Consider the following 17,524-nt stretch of genomic DNA (forward strand, 5'->3'; position numbering starts at 1 on the left):
CCATTAGAATGATTAAAAGATTAGAAAACATTCCTTATAGAACTCCCCATTTCTGGCTCCAGTCACAATATCCCATAGCCCAGTGGTAAGGGCACTCCCCTTCAAGATGGGTTCACATCAAAACCCTACTCCACATCAGGTAGAAGGGGCATTTGAACCTGTGTCTCCCATATCCTCGGTGAGTGTTCTAGCCACTGGGGGGCTAAAGGTTTAAGGGAGGTGGCACCATCACTTTCCCCTCCTCACAAGAGAGGGCTTAATGTGCCTAGCTCCAGGAGAGGATTTTCTGCTATTAATCCCAACCAGAAGCAGGCCCTCCGCTCCAGTTTGAATTTAGGACCTTCAATCCCTTTGAAGGGCAGGGCTTAGAACCTACCTTGCTCCTTGGTATTTCCTATTGGCTAGTTTAGGTGGCTCCCCACTCGGCTTGAGGGCTTTTGTGGATCTCCCCATAACTTCTTGCTCTTTTCTTCTGTCATAACCAGTGGTGAGCTGGAGCCGGTTCCCACCGGTTCACAGGAACCGGTTGTTAAATTTAGAAGCCCTTTTAGAACCAGTTGTTCTGCAACAACCGGCTCTAAAAGGGCTTTTAAATTTAACAAAAGCTCGGGCACCTGTCCACCCCGTCCCCAGCCGCAGATCACTTCCCCCTCCTCCCGTGAATGCTCCGCCCCCCTTCTCCTCCCCCTCAAATGAGTCTCTTTCAGTCTCTCCTGTTGAAGCTGTCCCATGTATGAAATATTAAAACATTCATTGGGCCAAGAGCATGCCAGGATGACTCTATAGTATGGTAGCTAGGGTACTTACCTCTGATGTGGGAGACCCAAGTGCAAGTCCCTGCTTCTGTGCACATTTTGTACAACATGCAACAGCTTCAACAGGAAGGATGGATTCAGAGAGACCCACCTCCATATATCAGAGATCTACTAGCTAAGTACTTGTACTAAATGCCAATTTTGTGTCTGTGATATCATTACTATCTATCGTATTAAGCTTAGTGTCAATATATTTAATGGATGTAAAAGAAACAGCAAATTTTACTGATCAATTTACTATAAATTAAGAGTACAGTCTTTGTGGGTGTCCACTAGATGTCACTAACGGAACCTCTGAAGAGTCTATTTACATCTGAAGTGGTTGATTACAGTGAAGTGAGTGAATACAATTAATCAGGTACTTCAGCTACCAGGTGCCTTGACCACACAGAGTACATGAAGGAGAAAGAGAGGGCAGGAAGAGGAGGCATGGAGCTGGCAGTCCTATCTGTTCAGCATACTGGGATCTGAACCCTGGGATTCTTTTTACTCTTGTGGTCTTTGTTGAATGAGTTCTGTTCATTATTGTCTAGTTTTCTCTGGCACAAGGAAAACTATTGAGCCTAGAGCAAGAAAAAATCTTCTGGGGAAGAGAGGCTATTCCTGAACAGTGCAAGGCTGCTGAAGGTTTTTATCTGGATTTCAGAAGCCTGCAAATACTTGTGTCTTCATCTGTACTCCAGATCATTCTGGTAATTCAAAAACAGAAATACACATTGATGTTGGGATTTTTAAAGTGATAACATGACAGATAATTTCCTGAGGGAATCTTGAGGGCTAGGGTCAGTGCAGACTGAAAGCAGATAATATTACATACATTCATGCATACAGTACATGCTACACATAGTATAAAAGAAAGTTTCAGCCCCAATCATGGGCTCTCAGATATTTAGGCGTGTTAATTTTTTGAACTGGTTGCTGTTGCTATTGTCTCTGGAGTGTCCTTTTGCTGCTACTTATTTTGAGTTATCCACCTTGAGCAGTAATTCAACTCAGTACAAGCCTGACCATCATGATGCTGAGGGCTCTGCTCAGGATGAGAGACTGCATGTTTTTACAGTGGATTATAACTATGTGCAAATTCCCTATGAAGTTACACTTTGGATACTTCTTGCATCTCTTGCAAAAATAGGTAAGTAGAAAGTGGCAAGGTAAGGTTTTTCTATTTTGGAAAAAAAAATCTTTTGTAGGTAAGAAGTTAAAGCAAGCAGTACAACATGTTTATGGCGAAAGTATTTTACAAATGAATGAGAGAGTTTTTAAATGATTGGGACTGCTTTTTGTATGTACTCTGCTGGAAAAAACAGATGGCTTAGTTACCATAAAGCCAGCTGTGTAGGCATCAGAGAAATGTCATAAATGATAACATGTAAGACCTCTGAAACTGTCCTAAAATCGCTTTTCCATTAATAACAATGTCACACTTTAAAGTTTGCTAACCCAGGACCTTTCTAGGCTACAAGCAAGTGTTGTCTGTCCCAGGGGGAAGCTTGCAGTCTCCCCTCTTCAGCTGTTTTTAACCTTTAAATGTCACAAGATAGCAGTCATAGGTGCAGCATGGAGGATTGAGTATTGCTTATCCTGAACTTCAGGCCTATTTAATTTTGCTCAAGCTCAGGGGAACTGAAGGAAACATTTCCTTGGAGATATTTTGAAATTGAAATTGCTCGGATGGAATTTTACAGGTTGTCCTGGAGGAGATGGACTAATGGGCAGAATGTAGGCTAGTGGTCAGGATACAAGATAAATGCAATTTATCACATGAATATAAACACACATTCATACTATATTATTCAAACACACACACACACACACACACATATATATTCTACAAGTATATACATGTTTATGTACAAATGAGAGTGACAGAGAGAATACTATTTGTAGTTTTGGGGCCATATTTATACAAATATTAGTCATCATGTATCCTATATGTAATATTTTATTATTATTAATTAGCATTTATATATTAGTTCCTCAAGTCCACAATCATGTTGGGAACCATTGTGCTAGATGCTGCACAATCATATAGTCCTGCCCCAAAAGCTCACATATAATTTCTGAAAATTCCCATAGAATAGTTGATAGGTGTAAAACCATCATCAAAATCAGCACCAATTTGCATCCTTGTTTGTTCATAGATTCATAGATTCCAAGGCCAAAAGCACTGTGATCATCTATTCTTCCATCCTATATTACACAGCCATAGAACTTCCCCAAGATAATTCCTAGAGCATACCTTTCAGAAAAACCTCCAATCTTGATTTAAAAATTGTCAGTAAAGGAGAATCTATCACCAACCATGGTAACTTGTTGTAATGGCTAATTACTGTCACGTAAAAATGTATGCCTTATTTCAATCTAAATTTGTCTAGCTTCAACTTCCAGACATTAGTTCAGATTGTACATTTCTATGCTGGATTGAAGAACACATTATTAAATATTTGTTCCCTACGTTAGTACTTATAGACTAGAATCAAGTCACCCCTTAACCTTCTCTTTGTTAAATTAACTAGATTGAGCTCCTTGAGTCTACCACTATAAGGAATGTTTTCTAATCTTTTAATCATTCTAATGGCTCTTAGCCTCTCCAATTTATCAACATCCTTCTTGAATCGTAGACACCAGAACTGGACACAATATTCCAGCAGCGGTCACACTTGTGCCGAATACAGAGGTAAAATAACCTCTCTGCTCCTACTCAATGGCGCAAGTAGAAATCATTTCTTGCCAGTACTGCACTCATGGGAGGGACACAAGGGAGGACACGTGACCTCTCCACGTGACCCTCCATGTGACTCTGCCCCGCCCCCAGCCCAGGGCCCCCACGCTCTCCCTGTCCCCTCCAACACCGCCCTTACCTGTCTAAAATGATGCTTTGGGCCCCTGGTGCCACCTGTATTTCCAGGTCTCATTGAGGATCCAGCAGCACCCCAAATTGAAAACTTCTTAAAGGAAAGAAGGATAGGAAGGTCAATCACCCCACTTTCCCTATCAGAGCTTCCCTTATGTCCAAACTAAGGCATGCAATTTTTTCAGGTTCACACTGATTAACAGAGAAAACAATTGGGGCTATTAAACTTTCTTCAAATTCCATAGAAAATTAAGTTCAGCTATATTTTCCAGTACAGTGATGAAATGGGTGTTTGTATATACAAACATGCTTAACCACTCACTTTCCCCAAAAATATGTAGTAGTCAGTCTGTTTATATGAAATATGGGAGTTGGGTGAGGAGTCATTTCAGCATATGTATGACTTATTAAAAAACAAATTTTAAGTAGAACTGTATCCTAAACTGCATTATGATATTGTACCCAAACATTGCAATTCAATGGGAGATTCAACATCCTTTATAGGAACAAAACAGACTCCTGAAACTCTTACCACAAAAGCAGTCCATAGTCATGCAAATAGTCCCATTGTCTTCAATGGGATTGATCAAACGATTAAGGTTAAGATTTAGATTCCAAGTTTGCAAATTGTTCTAGATGATACTGACACTGCCTGAGCTGTCAGATCAGAAGAAGCGTCATTCGAATAAAGGTTGGCAGATGTGTGATAAGTCTTAGCTCCGTTGATAAGATGAGGAACATATTTTTAGCAAAGTTCTTGGCAGAATCCTGAGGCTGCTGGTTTAAGGTCATCAGTGTCCAGCATTATAATCTTCACTTATAGTTCTCTCACCCACAAAGCTGGACAATGAGGCATTTGTTTTCTTTGTTTTGCTGCTCCAGTTCCAGTTAGCAAAATGCATGTTAGACTACTTTGGCTGCAAAGAATTCTAGGTACACTGGGGACTACACCTGATTCCTGTCAGGCTGCAGAACTGGGCTATCAGAATCCAAACATCCCCTGGTCAGTGCAGGCAGAGGCATTCCTCTAATGATTTGGACTTGATGTGATGCAGTATGAATGCCATGGATCATTCAGACCAATGCGGAGAAACAGAATAAAAAACACTGTTTAAACACCTTCCGTGTCCCCCTACTCCCCACGCCTCTCCTCTTGAGGACTCCTGACCAATTTAACACACAATACATATGCCTTTGTTTAAGTATGTTAGCATAAGCATTATGCTGTTAAAGCCATATAAAGAATGAATGCCCTCCCTAGCCATGTTCTGCTTCTTTAAGGAGTAGAGCACAGCACCACCCCCACCTCTGGAGGCAGGAGCTAGCCCCAAGTCTTTCCGGTACCCCATACCCGCTAAAAATCTCTGGCCAGTACTACATACTGGAGAGTACCGCCCTGCTTGCACTACTGCTCTTACTTAAGATTTCCCTGTTTATCCATCCCAGGATCACATTAGCCATTTTGGCCACAGCGTTGCACTGGGACCTCATGTTCAGCTGATTATTTTGTTATCTCAGCAGTGAGTGATGTCAATGACTGCTAGGTATGGAGACCAATTTCTCTGTTCCACATATGTAGGAATTACTGTACTAGACACATAGCCCATTTAATCCAATCTTCTGTCTCTATCAGTGAACAGAACAAGATATTTCAGAGGAAGGGGCAAGAAACCCCAGACTGTACAATATGGAATTACCTGTTCATAGTTCATTGGCTGCTATCTCACTTCTATGGTTGTAAATTGTTCACATCAAAAATGGAAAATAGTGAAACCATGGTCATAAAAATTGGTATTTTTGTAAAAAACAAAACAAAACAATAAAACAAACAAAAAAACACCCAAGAGATTTTTAGTGGGTACGGGGTACCGGAAAGACTTGGGGCTAGCCCCCCACTCTTGTATGGATTTATGTTAGTGTGACCAAGGGTAGAACTTGGCCTTCTGAGTGCAAAGTATTGCAAGTTGGGGAAACCTCCGTCTAGAGTGAGGAAGAGTTGGCAATATGGCAGCATGAAAACCTTTTCAACTCAGCTCATTTTCCCATGTTTTATTCAAGGTTTCCATCTCTACCACCGACTGCCAAGCCTCATGCCGGAATGCTGCCTTCTGATAGTTATTGGGGCACTGGTTGGAGCAATCATTTTTGGCACTGATCACAAATCCCCACCAGTTATGACTACCAACATTTACTTCCTGTATCTCCTCCCACCCATTGTCCTGGAGGAGGGGTACTTTATGCCCACTCGCCCCTTTTTTGAAAATTTTGTGTCCATCCTGTGGTGGTCTGTACTGGGATCCCTCCTGAATGCCTTTGGCATCGGACTCTCTCTCTATGGGATCTGCCAGATCGAAGCCTTTGGTCTCACTGATGTTAACCTGCTGCAGAACTTGCTCTTTGGCAGCCTGATTTCAGCTGTGGATCCCGTGGTGGCACTAGCTGTTTTTGAAGAGGCCTCTGTTAATGAGCAACTTTACATGATGATATTTGGAGAGTCTTTGCTAAATGATGGAATTACTGTGGTGAGTTTGCTTTTGCTGTTCATTTTTTCCTCACATTGCAGAGGCAGAGTTTCTGTTGGTTGTAGAGGAGAAACAGAAGGAACTCCACTGGAAATGCATTTATTTTAGGGTGACCAGATGTCCCAATTTTATAGGGACAGTCCTGATATTTGGGGATTTTTCTTATACAGGTGGCTATTATCCCCCACCTCCTGTCCCGATTTTTCACACTTGCTATCTGGTCACTCTAATTTATTAGTTATTGATTGCTGATGATGATAATAATGTGTATATTTCAGAGGTGCCTAGAGGCTCTAATCAGGGATCAGAGCCCCATAGTGCTAGGCACTGTACTCACATAACACATCTGGATGGTAAACACTGGACTAATTCATTAAAAAAATCCACTGCTTATAGCACTGCTGGAAGTGAGAGGAGAATCATATCTTGTATTTATTATTCAGTAAACTCTGATCCTGCTCCAGCTGATGCAAATGGCCACACAATAATTGAATCAGTGAGGCAGGGTCAGACCGTAAGCGCCGAGAATTTTCTTGGTATTGTACAAGCAAATAAAAGAATTGGTTCTGCTTCAAAGAATTCTGGCCAAGATTTCCAAAGAAGACTAGTGATTTTGGGTGTCTCGAATTTTGGGTCCCCAAATTGAGATAACTTAAAAAGGGCCTGATTTTCAGAGGGCAGGTGCTCATCTCGTTCTGAGAATCAATCCCTTTAAGGTCTGTCAAGCTGACTCAAAAGTGGTGTTGGAAGAAAAATAAACAAAACCTGAATTTTTATGACAAAAAAAGGAACGTATTTGTAAAATTCTTTCCCTGTTTTTCAACCAGCTCTGCCAAAACATGAGGCATCCAGAATCACTAGTCACTTTTGAAATTCTGGCCTTAGGCCCTGATCTAGCAAAACTCTTCTGTACCTGCTTAACTTTAAGCATGCAAGTTGTCCCACTGAAATCAATAGGACTAATTGTGCTAAAATTCAATCATGGTCTTATTAAATGCTTTGGGTCTTTTTAGAATCTAAAACACAGGAGTCCAGAACACAGTCAAAAACAATTCAGACACTGCTTGAACATCAAGTGCTCTGGGAAATTTGATGTGTTGGAAGACTCTTGCAGAGTTCATTGTTGAAAGTCTTCATAGCCCATGGTATTTTAGGAGTGATTTAAAAAAGGGAGAGGAGGAAACTAATTTGATCTCTTGAGACCTAATTGTTATGAAATGATCACAGGCTCCTGATTCCCCAGTCAGGATGAAAAGATTTTAAAGTTAATGATGCATGTGATAAATCCTTGCTACTTAAATCTGTATGTACATTGCTTATGAGGTAGTGCACTAATGACTGATGTCCTTTTGTTATAACAGTAGCTTTTAAAAAAGACACTACATTTTTATCGGGTTGAATGAAATTTTGAATTCTACATTCAGGAAAAGCTGTTAAGAGTTCTGCTGTGGTTGCATTTTACACAAGAAATGGCTATATTGCCATTTCTTATGTAAATATGTGATATTTAAAGTAGAAATATATATAAAATTTACTACTTTAGTGGAAAAAAATCCCTAAAAAACTGTGGAATTGGAATAATGGTTTGGAAAATATTCCTATTTAAGTGACTGGAGGCTAAATCATGGTCACTTTACCCATTCAAGTTGTGCCATTACCTTCATAAGAACTCTTTGCATGAGAAAGTTCAAGACTTCCATCAGCCAGTTCTTCTACTGCTTGCTATGAGCTACGTATTAGCCACATAATTGTGTCTACAGAGAGTGGGGAGGTAAAGTCAATGAATATAAATGAGCTATATACATAATGTATCATCTAGGTAAAGATTCAATGAATAATATATTTTGATTTCAGAATAATACAAGTGTCTACTCTGACGCAGCCACTGGAACATATTAAAATCACCCTTTCAAGTTATTCCTGTGTTGCACTGTGCCAAAAACAAGTTTGAGAATAATTTTTTCAAAATTATTTAGCCTTAGAGTAGGTTTGAGCATTTGTGACTGGTTCAAAAATTATTGGTCAATTAACTGGTCAAATATCATCAAATAATACAAAAATGGTCAAACATTTTAAACCACTAATTTATTAGAACAGTAATCAAAAAGAATAAGACTTTATGTGCTCGATGAAGCTTATCCTTAGATAGATACTTAGGCCTAATCACAAAAACAAGTTCCTTACCTGAGTTATTTTAACACAGAGAAGTGCAAAACACAATGAAAAATGTACTAGAAAATGAAAAAATGGCACCATGATGCAACCAAACAGATAAGCCTCCACCTGCACCTGGGAATTCTTGCTGGAATATTTGACAATATTTGACCAGGGTCAAATAATAGGCCGTCAATTAACAGGTCAATCACATTACTTGACTAGTCAATTGACTGGCTTGCCAAGCCCAATGTAGACACCAACAAGAACACCTTACAAAAAGCTGTAGGCTGCCTAACATAACACTTAAACTTATAATCACATAACGATGACCACACCACAACATAAGAGCCATACTCTGGTAATAAATTAACTCAGTCAATCCATTAAAACATTTAATAAAACAGTAGAAAAGCCCCTTTTTACCAATAGTACTCTCCAAATACTCTCAACCTTCCTCAAAACCTCTATCAAACAAAATCCTTAAGATATTTCTTTTAATCAGAGAATATAAACGTAGTATTATATTGATTATATTATAATATTGATGTCTTAAAGGAAAACTGCAATATAATATAAAATATCTTCTACTCATTGTGCCGGAATCCCATGGGTGCAACCTGGACTGTGGGACTGTTGAGCCCTCCAAACCCACCAGCTTGGGTTGTCTCTCACGCTGTGATGCTGATGTCAAGCTACAAGCCTCTGACAGACACTGCATTTACCCAGATATCCACAGGCAAGGACACACCCAACTGAGTTACATGAATGATCTCCCAGACATTCATGAACCATCAATAGGGAATCTCCAGCCAATTCCCTCCAGCTCCCTAGCTTTGCACCCCAGAACGGTACTGTCCTGTACTGGTCAGAAGCGTGACCAATGTAAGCTCATTACCTAGTTTGCCCTTCCCTCAGAGTGGAAGGAACATGCAGCAGCCTTGGTAGTCTGAGCTCCATCAGGAATCATAACATTCAAAAACCAGTAGAAGAACACTTCAATCTCTCTGTATAACAACAGACCTAAAAGTGGCAATTCTTCAACACTGGGAAGCATGCTGCTCTGCCTTTTCACAAATAAGACAGCACACAAAGCCAATTTTGTTTTGTGAACACGACAAAGGAAATCATTCATAAAATCTTATGTAAAGTGCCAGTTAAGCTTGCTTTCAGTAGTTTATGTCTTTGCCCTCAGTCAAAAAGAAGCCAGGTATTTTAAAATGCAGCCTCCAGGTGTTTAGCTAGAATACAATGGTTTTGCGCAAAAGCCCAAAGCACCAGGTTTAAAAATTCCTAAAATAAGACCTGCTACCTCTCCATAAAATGCCCCTGCCTTCTCTCTGAGTGAATCAAAGCACCAGAGGCTGATTCAGGCCTTTCTGACACTAAAAAAATTATGGTAATCCATTTATGGAACAGAAACAATGCCATGTGACTTAAGTGACTAGCAAATACTCATAGTGCATAGTTAGTGAGCAATCCATGTGTAAGCGGGGGAATGGTCCTGCTATTGTGGGGAACTTTCCTGGCTTCTGCACTACCCTGGTGAAGTGGGCAGGCGAAAGGATCTGAGTCCTCGCTCCCACTTCCTTTACCCAGAGGCCTCCCGGCCCTTGAGGGCTCCCCTTCCACTTTCCTGTCTGGCAGAGTCCTCGTAACCCCAACAAGGCTGGGCCCAGGATTCCTGGGGGGCTCAACCCCCAACCCTGCTGTGGTCACCTAGGACAGGGGCTAGGGTGTCCCCACTCGGGGGTACCCTCTCTGCACTGGGCACCTCCCTGACCCACTGATTATTCCATACAATTTAAAGCAAATACAAGTTGTTTAATTAACAATTAATCTAAAGAAAAGAATAAGGAAAAATGGGAAAGGTTTAAGGAAAACACATCACCCCGCTCTGTGGCAGGGAACATCACAAACAGTGTCTCTGGACATCAGGGCACTTCGCAGTCTGTTCCTTGTAGGTCCCAGATTTCCTTCTCAGGCCCTGGCTGTGCTGCAGGGATGCTGCGGGTTGGACACTTGCAATGGTGGTGGCCACACACCTCCGGGCTTTGAGTGGTGGGACCCTTCTTCCCAGTGTCAGCCCCCCGTCAGGTTACGGTCCCCCTCCCGGTCTGGCCTGCAAGGGCCCTTAGCTGGGGGTGTCTTTCTGTGCTGGGCCCTTTACCCGAGGTCCCCCCTTGGCTGGCCCCACTTGCTCACCACACCTGGCTCTGTGGCTGCAGCTCTGCTCCCAGCACAGGATCTGCTCTCCCGGGGCTGCATCTCTGGCTCCGTGGCTGTGCCTCTGGCCCCTCTGGATCTGGCACGGTTCTGCTCTCCAGCTTAGCTTGGGCCCCTGCTTTCTCCTTAGCTCGGCCCCACTCAGTCTGACCCAGGCAATTCCAGCTCACAGGGAGGACAGGACCCCCCCGGCCTCCTGTCATACTGATTAGCCTGCCCGCCCTGTCAATCAGGCTGACCTGGGGCATTGGCCTCTTGCCATTATTCCTGGGGACTGTCAGTCTCAGGGTCCTGATTTCCCATCGACCCCTCCCCTTTTAGTGCTGGGAGCTAGCAACCAAAACACCCCCACTGAATGTTAGTAAGGGGCAACAGTCCCCTTACATATGGCTGAATTACTTTTGCATAAAGCATTTAGCAATGAATGCACACAATGAACACACTCATGGAAATTGTGCTATTGTGTGACAACGGACAATTCAGGAACAGGAAAAAGGGCCAAATGCTAGAAGTTATTCCCTGAAAACAGTCTGCCCAGCTCTAAACTCAATAGTGCTCAATCAGCACCTGGGTACCAACTGCCCACTTTCCAAAATCTATGCTGGAGACAGAGTGTCATCATCAAGGAACGGGGAGTAGTTAGAGAACCAGGGCTGGCTCCACGCACCAGGCAACCAAGCACATGCTTGGGGCAGCACCTGGTAAGGGGCGGCCAATCTTGGTGTGGCGGGGGGCAGTGCAGCACGGCGTGGCATTCCGCCGGGGGGGGCGGCGCGGGGCGTGGCGCTCAGGAGGGGGGTTCCGGCAGGCTCCGGCGGTGCGGCGCTCGGCGGGGGTACGGAGCTCAGGGGGGGGGAGTTCCGGCGGCACGGTGCGGCGCTCGGTGGGGGGGGCGGACTCCGGCGGCGCAGCGCTCGGCGGGGGGGCGGCGCGGGGGGCGGCACTCGGAGGGGGGTTCCGGCGGCGTTCGGCAGGGGGGGGGGGGCTCGGCGGGGCGGTGCTTTTTTTTGCTGCTTGGGGCAGCAAAAAAGTTAGAGCCGGCCCTGTAGAGAACTACTGCGGTGACTCAAGTACTGTATAGTAACTATGCATATGTACTCGTATCCAGTCTTCAATGATCTGCTACTGAGAAGCACAGTTCCACACTTTGCAGTTTGGAAAAGTGGATCACCCTTATTTGTAGGAAGCTGCCATCTAGAACATTTTATTGTGTGTTTCCTGTCACCTAGTAACAATGAGTATCCCTGAGAATCTACTGTATGACAGCCAAAGGTTAAATGTTCCCAGGAAGCAATTAGAGCTAGATAATATCTGAGGAATAATTATCATCTTTAATGAGTTGGAGCCTTTGACCAGCAAATATCTCCTTTAATCTCATTAAATAGCCTTTTGAAATTAGTTAGGCAAAGAAAAAAACTAAAGAACACCAGATATGTGAAGACTTTTTGGCTTGTTTTAAACAGGACAGTGTTAGGGACTAATGCTATCAGTAGCAAAAATTGTGGCAAATTTGTGACTTTAGACTTTTCCAAACTGACTTTTAAAACCTGGAAATGAATCTGGTATGACTGATATTTATTGATAACAGGTACAATAGGATTTATCGTCAGCTAGTAGTCAAAAACTCTTACATATTTTTAATCAATACCCTCATGCTGCCCTGCTGAACACTTCAGTTGCCATTTGGTAAGTGAATGAAAATGGAAAATCCCAAAGGAGATTTTATCATGCATTTTTCAGAATAGAAATTATTCATAACAAAAGCATGATAATTAAGCATCTGACCTATATTTAATCAAAATCAACCCTACAGACTCAGTGTGTAATGTGCTGAGAATAATCTACAACCTAACCTCACAACGTTTTTTTCAGTATTTCAAGCTCCTTAACCAAAATAAATAATTTAATTAGCTATTTATACCCTTAAAAAGGTCAAATCACTAATAGGTTTGTAGTGCCTACCTTGAGAATGACTGCTATGTCATTAACGTACGATATATAGGGAACTGGATGGTTCAGGGGAGTTGATGGCTTCAATCCAGTTCCAAGAGGATGATTGTTCTTGACACAACTGGAATTCCTGCGACAATTTCAAAAGAGAGGCTGAAGAATGAATGGGCCTGGAGACTGAATAACCCTTTCACCAGTAGCAGTGCTGGGAAGCTTGTACTGCAGCTGCTGTTGCTTTAGTTATCTGTAATATAAAAATGATGTAACAGTGGTGGAATAGATTTCAATTTCCAGCGAGCTCCAAGAGGCCAGTATAAGTGAATAAAAAAAAGTATTTTCAAACTTTTGAAAAGTGCCTTGACAGTGTCCTTTTGACATTTTTACAAATCCACTGTACAGATTTATCAATAGCCTTCACACAACAGACTGTAATTACTATATTATTAAGGTAAGGTAATAAAAATTGGTTCTATAAGAGTTCTAGTATATTTAATAACAACAATTGCATATTGAACCATGAGTTGAGTGTTTATCTATCACCAGTATGAAGCTGGAGTTGCTTAGCTTCTGTTCTATTCGATTCGATTTGATTCTTAAGTTCTTACATTTTCACACATCACGGTGCTTCTGAGCACTTTCTTTGCTACATAGTTTATGGTGTCTGAGGCATCATGTACTTTCTGAAAACATCATACATTCCATCTATCACACACATGGGGTGTCCCAGCCTAACTGTCTTACTGTTTTAACATGATGAATATGACACATTGACTGGCATTTTGTACCATTTCTTCACTAGTTTTAGGATCCCAGCCAGGTAGATAATTCTTAAGGATATGTTCAGATTTAAACTACAATTTTGCTAAGCAATATGAGTATAATACAGTGTGGCACATACCACTAAAATATTGAGAATATCTAGTTTTGAAAGATTTCTAATTTGCTGTCCATTATTTTTACATACAGGTGTTATATAACATATTCATCGCCTTCACCCAGATGCACCGATACGAAGAGATTGAACCTGTTGATGTTCTTGCTGGATTTGCTCGTTTCTTTGTAGTAGGACTAGGCGGAGTGCTGTTTGGCATCGTGTTTGGATTTGTTTCGGCATTCATGACTCGATTTACACAGAACATTTCTGCCATCGAACCACTGCTTGTCTTCATGTTCAGCTATTTGTCATATTTGTCTGCTGAAACCCTCTACATCTCAGGCATTCTGGCGTGAGTATCAAATAAGAATTTTCAAATGCCTCCCAGGGTGGAATTCCATTCTTGACAAGGTGTTTTGCTTGGGATTAGTATAATGATTTCTGCTGCCCCCGTCCCATTTTTTTCAGTTGTGATTCTTTATGGGCCTAAATGTGCAACCTGGTCTGCTGATATATCTGTTTAAACACAGCATGATCTGATACCAGACCAACTTATGCGCTAATATTTATTTCTATGTGGCATCCCACTAATGTTATGAGAGGGATGTAGTTATATACAACATTGTTAATATCAAAAGAACAAAGAATAATAGACCAGATCTTACTCTCAGTTTCAGCAATGTATATCAATTGAACTCCATTGATTTAAGTGGAATTACACCTAAATTAATTTTATGTAACTTGGAACTAAATCTGGCCCAAATATAAAATTCAGAAGCATTAAACAAACACATGCACATTAAAAAACCAAGACAGGGTGATAAATGTGGAAGTGTTAAATCGTGCTGGTATGTCATTCATGGGAATGTTGATCAGTAGAAAAGACTTGGACATGTCAAGTGAATGCCAGATTACAGGATCCCAAAGAGTGAAGGGTCACAAAGGGTCTAGAAAGAGAAGTAGACCACTGCAGATTTTGGGATGTTTGCAAAGATGACTTAGTATCCTTGGAATCTCTTTGAATGACTGGGAAAGGAGTGCAGAATGCCGCTCTGGTTGACAGAGTCGGCTTGTTGATGGAGCAAGGCATTGCAAGGAGAACTGGATCAATCTTTGTGATGACTGGCGTCAGAGGAGGAAGGAATCTGCTGCTCGGATTCAGAGCATTGCTAATACGTGGGTGTGCCTTACCTGTGGATGAGACTGTGACTTGCTCACTGGACTCAGCAGCCCTCAGAGAACTCATCGGTGCATACACCATGCTCTGTAAAGAGCAACGGTGTCATCGATTAAAGGCCAGACACTTCACTACAGTAACCTTGAAATAGTTCTATGGCTGGTCCCAAATGTGTTACGAATGTACAGGTGTGAGATGAAGAGGGAAGGTCAGAAAGGACTATAATTTACAGTAAACACAAAGGAAGAGAGAGAGCGAGGACATTGATGGGAGGATGACAAGGAGGACAGGGATAGGAAAGAAGAGTGAAAGGATGGAGGGAGGAATGGAGAGGCGCATGGAGGGCAGAGACAGTGAGGGGCAGCAAAGGGAATGTGAGGTGAGGATGTGGGAGGGAGTTGGAGCAAACAGACAATCAATGGAGAGGAAAGAATACCAAAATAAAAACTGAAGAAGTGGAAGTCTGGTGACATCCTCATCCTCAGTTCTATAGATAATTCTGCTGGCTGGTGATGAGTCCAATCTCTGACGCCTGGGCTGGCAACACCAGGTTTTTTTTTTTTTCCTGCCCTGAGCTCACATGAATGAGCTGGGGATGGGACTTCACTGACCCTGGTGCCCCAGAATGAGTGAAGGCTACCTCCAGGGGGGATTCTCACTTAATGGGGACAAATGTTTGAACGTGGGCACTTACAATACATTGCACATGCATAAAGAAGTGTACTGTCATTATGAGTGCAAAAATTTTACATTAGCTCTCACTGCACGTCTCAGAGCCTGATTTGTTCACAAACCCCAGTTTACAGTCTCTGTGCAAAGATGCTGTTGTATGCACACATACCTTGCAGGATCATCTGAGGTACCTGTGTTTGAAAATTTAACCCAATTGTTTAATTAGATACATATATAAAGCACCTATCCTCATACTCTAAGTGCATTTATAATGTAATATTTAGATGCTTCTTAATCCAATCTAATTATTAGTGTTTATATGATTCTAATCCTGTTCTCCACTGTTTTATATCTTGTGTAGCTATTTACACCCATTGCAAAGTGACCCAGATCCTGGTTCATGTTTTGCCCACTAATATATGGTATATAGGTAATTGGCAAAGCTCTCATTGACTTCAAGATCAGGTCCTATCAGAGCTGAATACTAATTTATTAATCAGTTATAGATTTGATCAGTCTTCCTCAACCTTACAAACCACCCCTGTGAATATTCATTATTTTAAAATATATAAAACTTTATTTCATAGATTCATAGATTATAGGACTGGAAGGGACCTCGAGAGGTCATCGAGTCCAGTCCCCTGCCCCGAAATTATTAGTAATAAAATAATATTAATATAATCCAGGTTTACTCTTCTTACTAGCCTATTAAATATATTATTGCTTATTTTAGTGATGGGAACTTACTGTTGCACCATTGAATTATTGATGAATTCATTTCATTTTCCACTTGGGTTATGAAAATTTATTATGCATAGATCTTGAAAAGTCAACAGTATCAAACATTAATGCCTATTGATTTTGTCTTTGAATGTCCTGGGACCTGCTGAATGTTTCTGTTCCTCCAGAGCACCCTGTAGCTTTGTCTAGGTGGAATGAATGGGAGACCTGAGGAGCGCTCAGAATATTCTGAGCACACAAGATTAGAAAACTATTGCCATGCAGAAGGCTGATAGGACTAAAATGTTATAGATGGAAACCAGCTAGGTGACATACTGGGCTATCTATCAGTTTAGCATTCAACCTGCCTATTTACGTACAGTTTCCTTTAAGCTTTAGGAACACGACAGAAATGAGGAAGCCTTGGGAGAATGCCTGACTGCTGATTTAACAGAGAACACAAAATCTGCCATATTCCTACTCATGCTAGGAAGTGCAGGAGAACCTCGGAGTTATGAACACCTCAGGAATGGAGGTTGTTTGTAACTGAAATGTTTGTAACTCTGAACAAAACATTATGGTTGTTCTTTCAAAAGTTTACAACTGAACATTGACTTAATACAGCTTTGAAACTTTATGACGCAGAAGAAAAATGCTGCTTTCCCTTAATTTTTTTAGTAGTTTTCCTCTAACACCGTACTGTACAGTATTTGCTTTTTGGGGGGGAAGAGGGTGTTCTTTTTTTTGTCTCTGTTTCTGCCTGATTATGTACTTCCAGTTCCAAGTGACATGTGTGGTTGACTGGTCAGTTCATAACTCTGGTGTTCGTAACTCTGAGGTTCTACTGTACCTTACTCCATAAGAAGTCTCATTATCTTCAGTCTGAGAGTAAGGTGCTATTTAGTATGAGTAATAGTATCAGCGCCTGGCCCACATTGTTTACTGATATGTTTGGGCCAGATAGTGGCCTGGTTCATGCAGCCAAGCAGAGAAGTAAGGAGCTGTAAGGTGTCCCTTCACTGCCCCATGCAAGCTGGATCGCCATGAAGGGAAAGAGCAGCCTTTGCAGGGCTGTTGCTGTATTTCCTCCTGCGATGCTTATGGACAGCAGTGGGCACGGAGGGGTGGAGAATCATTGGAGCTAGGTCTCCACTCCATAATATGCTGGCTAGCTGGTGTGTGTGGGGGACACTCTGTGCCAGGTGTAGGGCTGATGCAGGGTTCCTCCTTTGCCACACCAGAGTGAGGGATTACTGGGAGGCAGAGTGTGGCACTGACTCGTCTGCTCCCAGGGCAGCACGACAATGCATTGTTCCTTGCTTGGTGTTCGTGGCAAAGCCACGAGTTTGCCCCTTTATTCGTATTTGTTGTGCATTCAAAACAAAAATTACTTTGAACCAGACTCACTTTGAGTAAGGTTGACAAACTCTGGCTCCTTTTCTTCTCCTCTATATGGGATACACACATAGGGCCAGATGCAATATCCATACCATTACACAGTCCCTTACTCCTCAAGTAGTCCCATTGAAATCAATGGCTCAATTTAAGGAGGAAGGTATT

The 17,524-nt window shown here is 41.9% G+C and overlaps 1 protein-coding gene across 2 annotated transcripts in view; it reads left to right on the forward strand.

The window, feature by feature from the left end:
- The first annotated feature begins 1,127 nt into the window (after positions 1-1,127).
- SLC9A4 (solute carrier family 9 member A4) overlaps positions 1,128-17,524 on the forward strand; it is a 43,631-nt gene continuing 27,234 nt past the window's right edge. The window contains exons 1-3 of one of the 2 annotated variants that reach the window (XM_054010209.1): positions 1,128-1,947; positions 5,728-6,191; positions 13,488-13,747. In XM_054010209.1, coding sequence (XP_053866184.1) covers positions 1,689-1,947; positions 5,728-6,191; positions 13,488-13,747 — 983 coding nt within the window. In that variant the 5' untranslated portion in view covers positions 1,128-1,688. The remainder of the gene's footprint in view (positions 1,948-5,727; positions 6,192-13,487; positions 13,748-17,524) is intronic. The other variant, XM_054010199.1, reaches the window with a different exon arrangement.

Source organism: Malaclemys terrapin, chromosome 1 (assembly GCF_027887155.1).
Source record: "Malaclemys terrapin pileata isolate rMalTer1 chromosome 1, rMalTer1.hap1, whole genome shotgun sequence".
Lineage (NCBI taxonomy): Eukaryota > Metazoa > Chordata > Testudines > Emydidae > Malaclemys > Malaclemys terrapin.